Consider the following 7858-nt stretch of genomic DNA (forward strand, 5'->3'; position numbering starts at 1 on the left):
TTCAAAAGTTTTTGCTCCTAAATCAAATAAAGGAAAAAAGAAGCCAAAATTACAAGTGATGAATGAGGAAATCCGCAAAGCTATCAGTAACAAGAAAATTGCATTCTATAACTGGAAAAATAACGGAAGTATTAATGATCAGCACAACTACTATCTGCAGCAAAAGAAACTAACAACTTACGAACTGAGGAAGCAATGTCGTTTAGAAATAGCACTTCGAAGAATAAACGAGAGGCAAAAACTAATTGAATCTAAAGTTTCCGATACCAAAACATTTTTTAGAATGATCAGAAATCAAAGAGGAAAAATGTCCAAACATATAGATGAGCTCAATGTTGATGGTCAAATTTATAACAGCGACAATCAAATAATTAACGGCTGGCACATACATTTTGAAGAACTAGCTAAAAAGTCTGTCAATACAAAGTTTGATCATAAACACTTAGAAAATGTCGAAAAAGAAGTTAAAGTTATATCTGATATTTGCCAAGAAAGATATATTCATATGCAAGTGACTAATATAGAAGTAGAAAAAGCAATATCAAGCTTGAACAAAAATAAAGCAGCAGATATTTATGGGATCACAGCAGAAAACATTATATATGGTGGTGAAGATCTGAGAGCTTATATATGTGAACTCATAAATATGTCCTTTAAATACTGCTATGTTCCAGACCTACTAAAAATAGGCACATTATTTCCAATATTCAAAAACAAAGGAAATATTAAGGATGCTATTAACTATCGTGGAATAACTGTCACTCCAACCTTATCGAAAATAATAGAAAAGATTCTGAAATTGAGAGAAAATGTAAAAATTATAGAATCTCAAAACCCATTACAAAGTGGATTCACAGAGGATACCACCCCATTAATGTGTGAACTCATCATAGAGGAATTTGAGAGAGAAAATAAAGACCTAAAAAGACCAACTTATTTAGCTATGCTTGATGGGAAATCAGCCTTTGATGTTGTGGTACATGCAAATCTCATTAGAAGACTATACCAAATTGGAATATCCGACCAATATCTACTAATGATACAAAATATATACCATAATGCTGCTACATGCATTAAATGGAATGGTCATCTTTCAGAACCTTTTCTAGTAGAACAAGGAGTACGTCAAGGTGGAGCTATATCTGCTGACTTATATAAAGTATATGTTAACCCTTTATTGAACCTTCTGTGTGAAACAGGACTAGGCGGAAAAATTGGTAACATAAACTGCTGTGCACCTACCTGCGCTGATGATGTCGCTATTATAGCAACTAATCCTCTTGAGATACAGTCTTTGGTCGATATTGCAGTTGATTTCAGTAGAAGAGAAGGATATCTCTTACAACCAACGAAGAGCGTCATACTGCCAGTAAGAACAACCACAAAAACAATAGAAACTGAAGAAGGATTCTGGAATATGGACGATAAACCAATGCCAGTAGTTAAAACTGCAAAACATATCGGAATACATAAATCAGAAAAAAACTCAGTCCTTTTAACAGTTGAGGAAAACATCAAAAAAGCAAGGCGCACTTTATATAGTTTAATGGGATCAGGTCTACATGGGACCAATGGATTAGACCCAGAAACAATACTCACACTAGTTAAAACTTATGTACTACCAATTTTAACTTATGGACTAGAAATTTTGATCCCAAAATGAAAATCGCTAACTATTTTAAATCTATACCACAAGAAATTATTAAAACAACTATTATCATTATCTACAAATACAGCAGACCCGGCCATTTATATACTCTCTGGCATGATACCAATTGAAGCTGAGTTGCACCTAAAAATTTTGACTTTATTTGGAACCATCTCTAGATCAGAAAAAACTTCAAATGAGTGGCGAATAGCAGAAAGACAACTTAAATTGAAATCCTTTAATAGTAACAGCTGGTTCATTGATATAAAAAAAATCTGCTTGTTATATAATATAGAAAATATAGAGAAATATCTGGACAATCCACTTACAAAATCAAAATGGAAATCATTTATAGACAATAAAGTGCAAAGCTACTGGACTAATAAAATTCTTGACGACTCTAAGATGTTCTCAACTCTTCAATATATGAACTGTCAATATACTATCGGGAAAATACACCCACTGATTACTACAAAAACAGCAAATAATAGAGATATTGTAAGGATTCCTTCAAGAACTAAAATTGCTACAGGAACTTATATATTTCAATCAAATCGAGCATCATTCAATAAAAACAAAGTCAATCCAACATGTAAACTTTGTAATAAGAGTCCTGAAACTTTGTCACATTTTCTTTTGACATGTGAGTCACTTGAAATAGCCAGGAAAAGATCGGTGGATATTATAATTGATATGGGAAGTGAACTTTTAGCAAAATCTTACTTTGTAGAGGAAGTAGACTTAATTCAACTTATAGTTAATCCCTTCTACTATACTGTGAATAAATGTAACAATGAAATTGTTCAAAATGTTGCTGGACAACTAGAAAGAGTGTGTAGACAGCTTATTTATAACCTGCATATGAAGCGATATGATCTGCTAATTAAACAACAAAAATGTGAAAAGAAAAACAATCTTTTGTGAGGAGTGTATATTAGATAACATGTGACATTATGCTGATGATCAGGGTGGGAATCTCCACAGGTATCATTCAGTTGCAATCAAATCAAATAGACAGTTAAATAAACCGTAATAAATTTTGGTTATTATATATGGGTGCATACAGATCAAAATTAAGATAATTTTTTATCTTTTTATTTGTCAAATTATATATTAAATGTACATAACGGTGGCATTATAGTAAAGTCACTTTTTACCGATATTTTTACTGTGTATTCGTAATTGGATTTGACATTCATTGTGTATTATAACATTGTGTGGTGGAGGATTACATATTCAACTCCATTGGAGGTGTGCCTACATTGGCAGAATTTATATTGATACAGATACAGATACAGTTGGATAAAAACCGCAATTTTTATACGTGTGCATGTAAAACAAATTTCGTTGTAGAAGGGTCTAAATACAGCACAAACAACATTTTCCAAAAGACCAAAAAAGTGAAAAAGTATATATATATATAAAAAACAAGAAACATGTTCGTATATTATATTAATTTACTGATTGCTTGAACTTATAGATAGATTTCATTAGTCCCAGATCATGTAATAAAGTAGGTCTTATAAAAATACAATAGCATTTTAATGATGATTATATAGTGACATCTATCTATAAGTTCAAGCAATCAGTAAATTAATAAAATTTGAACATGTTTCTTGTTTTAAAAATATTTCACGCATGTTTAGGACAAATATAATAGAGGTCAAAGGATAAAGAATAGAGTGAAATGGTAAAAAGATATAGAATTATAGTAACGTTTTTTGATCTGTCAGAACCCCCTCCCCCTCCCCTCACACACACACCATACCCATTACTGCCAATACTCGCATATATACATTTCTATACAAATATCTAAATCTGACCCCCCCCCCCCCCCACACACACTAGGCACCGAGGTTCTGGATCCGCCCCTGTTTAGTGTATCTTATTAATATATACATTTTGTACGGGTCTAGATAATAGCTAAACGTACAATCCTAATTATATTATATACTGTGTCACAAAATAAACTTGTATACCGCCCTTTCCCAATGCAGTATTGAAAAGTAAATCATTTTTAAGTCCTGAAGAAAAAATATGTTTTGAAATATGCCGTGCATACTTATATATGCAAAGACATATAGTAATTATTGTGGGGCTTGAAAAAAAAAATCTATTTAAGGGATTCGGAGATGGGAACGGTAAAAAAAGCTCAGCAACGAATCCTAAATATAAAATGATTTGCGGCATACGACATAAGAGCACATATCATAGATAGTCCAAAATATGAAGTTCACGCCTTATACAGTGTACGTCCTTTGTTATAGGACTATTGTTGTAACATGGGTTAGTAACAGGTTCCAATTTATCGCGAATTGTCTTTATTAACGAATTAGTTCCGGAGTATCACAGCTCAGGTCTGTTCTTGAGGGTCTTCGGTTCTGCTGTCGTAATTAGGGGATTTTGTTTCTACATGTAGCAAAAAAGAGGGGGCTTAGTCCAATTAATTATAACGTCCTGAAGGCTGCAACGTCTCTGAGGATCAAGAAAAGAAAAAAAATGATATAGCATCAGAGAACGTCATGTATCTGGACTTAAAGGGGAAAAGGGGGTGGGGGGGGGGGGGGGGTGGGGGGGGGGGGGCTAGCTGTGTATTTTTTTTTATTTCAATGTGTAGACTGTAGGGGAGTTTTTTCAGAAAGGATTTTCAATCGAGTCGTTTTTGCCATGCACGCAGGCATCCGTTTCTATCCATGAACAGGTTGCCAGTGTGTCAAATTAATTATTATTACTTGTCACTCGCATTTTTTTCTCGACCTGGCCATTATTGGCATTAACAGCCAGTGCACGAACTCTCACGGACGTAAAATTTAGTTAGAGGGACGATATTTCGACGCGTTATTTTAATTCTTGGTCACTCATGTTTAGAAAAAAAGGGGAGAAATCCAAACAATATTATATATTACCGACCAATCACAAGCGTAGTTGCAAATTTGACCTTTTGACGTCAAAGAATTCAAGTTCCCATAATGCAATTATTGCATATAAATATAAAAAAATACTATACCAATTGAATAAAGGACATTGCATTTAAATGACAAGTATACCAATTAGATAAAAATATTGTAATTGAATGACAAATTATACCATTTGAATAATAAATATTTCATTTAATGCAAAATTACACCAATTGAGTAAAACTTATTGCATTTAAATAAAAAAAAACATATCATTTAAATAAAAAAATATTGCATTTAAATGACAAATTATACCAATTTAGGGCATCCGATACAGTTTCAAGGGAGTTAACTCTTGGCGCGACGTTAAGCGTTTGAATTCCCACAAAAAGTCACTTAATTTGTGCGGGACGTAATGCGTGTAATTTTCCGTAATAAGAAACGTAATGTGGAATTTCTGTGTCTCCCGCATGCTAACTTCTACGCCATTAATATTAGTGCATTTGATTCTAACAGGATACCAGTCGAATAACATCATAAGAAATAAAACACATTACTGTTTCTTTGAGATCTTCAACAAAATATCAAGTGTATAGTGAGCAATCTCAAGACGACTGACCCTTTTGGTGTTACTATTATCATGCATGTCAATTATCATTTTTATTATCATTCATTATTTGGCCCGGATCCAATTTTCTGACATTTTATTACAGCACAGAAAACCAATGATATTGTAAAACTATCACCGAAAAAGTAGGTACACGAAGAAGTAAATTTCCTTACTGAACAATTTATTCAATTTATTTATGCTAAAAAAATAATTGTATGCTGCTAATATAAACAATGATACTGCTTTTATAAAAGAACAAAGTTCCTATTTCCTCCACGTTGCACGTATTTTATCTAGCAAAAGGCAATAGCCAACAATATTTTTAGACAACCGTAAAAATGTTGGCGGGACGTATTATGGTATACAAATGCCCGATTCCGTCTGTCCGTCGTAAACATGGTACAGCATATTATCAAAATTTCATTAAACTGAACAATCAACATGGTTGTTTTTTTCAGTCATGATGGTCAAACGATCTGTTTATTTTTTGGTGAAGTTTTTGAGTTACAGTACTTTGCAACTTAAACCTTTTTTTTTCATAGTTCACGCTGTATCTCAAAAACGATTTATGACTATTGCTTAAAACTTTACACTTCCTAGACAGTTATATTAATCTGAAGATCTGTATATACTTTTTGAGGATGATTCAAAATTTGATTTTAGAGTTATTGAGTTTATGACAAAAAGAGGGGGTTTTCACATGTCGCGCCGTATAGAAGAAACTATTTATAATTATTGCATAAAACTTCATTGATTTAAATTATTCTTAAGATCTGAATACATTTTCGTGATGATTCTTTAATTCATTTTGAGTTCTTGAATTTTGATTGAGCTTCAATTTGGGGATCATATAAAACATGTTGTGATTTATAAATATGACCTATAATGGTTTATTTTTATAAATAGTTATTTGGATGGAGAGTTGTCTTATTGGCACTCACACCACATCTGTCTATATCTATTATGTTTTTTCATAAGACGACGGACGTATCATGCGCTCGAAGCGCAGCTGTTTATTTTGTTCTTTATATTTTTAAAAAATATATTAGAAAATTGACGGAATGACAGCAAAGACAATGCAATTTCCAATATAATTAATATTTCTAAATGGCATAACTCTTTTTAAAGAATAGTTGATATGCACTGATTTTCGAACGTGTCCATACGATATCAGTTTTATAGAAAGTTGGCAAGAATTGTACACTTGAAAAATGTATTTAACCAGAAGGATCGGAAGGACAGACAGAGGAATGGACCTGCGATATTTTATGTACGTGGTTCGGTGAAAAAAATATATAGTTATTTATCAATAAAATTACGCTACGAAAGAAGGATTTTAATCGCAACTAATCATATATCATCATAATATATCCAGTCCTCTCGCTATTAATTCAATCGTTTTTGCCAAATTAAAAATTTCTAAATTATAGTATCTCTATCTGGATAAAAGCTCTTTTAGAAAATTGAAGATTCTCCTGTTCAAGATTTTGCATTTGTTTTCTGACCACATAAAACAGAAGATGTGGTATAATTGCCAATGAGACAACTCTCCACAAGAGACACACGTGCCACAGAAATTAACAACTATTAAAGGTTACCGTACGGTCTTCAACAATGAGCAAAGCCCATACCGCATAGTCAGCTTTAAAAGGTCACGAATGGCAATGTAAAACAATCAAAACGAGAAAAGTAACGTCCTAATTTATGTGCTGCAATTTATGTACAAAAAGTTACGTTTGCAGGATAATTCTGAGTTCACACGTAATTCGAATTCGAGTCGCATTAACTAATTCGAATTAGTTTAATTCGCATTTGAAATGTGTTACATCCTAACGTAAATTCTAATTCGAATTGCAATGCGCGTTAAATTTGATTTACTGTCGACGTTAACTTTTAATTCGTATCAAAAAAACCGGATGTCTCACTGATTAAAACGTGAATAAAAGGATTTTAAGTTGTATTTGTAATGAAACAGCAGCCCACCAAACAAAACAAAATAAATCTAGAGGTCAACATACGGTATGAAATAATATACGAGTGTGTACAGTAAATGTACCTGTATGCCAAGTTCTTAATTGCCGAGTCTTTAATTTTAAAAGCCGTAAAAATTATCAACAGTTCGTAATAACTTTTGTTGAGATGTTTCTCACTCGGACCACAAACAGAGAGAGGTATATTTGTTATTCACATGATTTTATTTCCGTAATAATATTACCAATTTATAGATACATGCAATACTTTACAAGCAATATTTATACATCTGAAAAATGTCGCCTGTAATTTGCAGAGATAACGTCGAAATTGTCTGCCAGCGACGTCGTGCACTTTAGCGCTAACGTTGAGGTTACAAAGGGGGGACGCATTTTTAAAGATAAATCGCGTTTATCATGGAATCCAGCACGGTGACCTATATTTTTTATTTGAGATTTGGAGAAAAATGGTAAAATGCAGTTTATACAGAAAAATGACAAAAAGAACATTTTCAGAAACACTTTTTTCCCCATTTTTTTAGGTTTAAAAATTACCACTTTGAGCATCTGGTCCGTAATATCATGGAAGTATTATATTGACAATATAATACTTCCATGGTAATATCAAGCAAGGCTTGAATAATTGTATAGTTAATCGTGTAGTGATTTGTTTTTTTCCGTATTGTCACTTATCACAGCTTCAGATTGAGTCCGATCTTAATAATTTACGACG

The 7858-nt window shown here is 32.5% G+C and overlaps 1 protein-coding gene across 1 annotated transcript; it reads left to right on the forward strand.

Moving 5' to 3' along the window:
* The first annotated feature begins 58 nt into the window (after window positions 1-58).
* LOC134690268 (uncharacterized) lies at window positions 59-1663 on the forward strand. Its single transcript, XM_063550245.1, has one exon. It carries the CDS (start codon window positions 59-61, stop codon window positions 1661-1663), a length of 1605 nt encoding a protein of 534 aa, XP_063406315.1.
* The last annotated feature ends 6195 nt before the right edge of the window (window positions 1664-7858 follow it).

Source organism: Mytilus trossulus, chromosome 11, assembly GCF_036588685.1.
Source record: "Mytilus trossulus isolate FHL-02 chromosome 11, PNRI_Mtr1.1.1.hap1, whole genome shotgun sequence".
Classification (NCBI taxonomy): Eukaryota; Metazoa; Mollusca; class Bivalvia; order Mytilida; family Mytilidae; genus Mytilus; species Mytilus trossulus.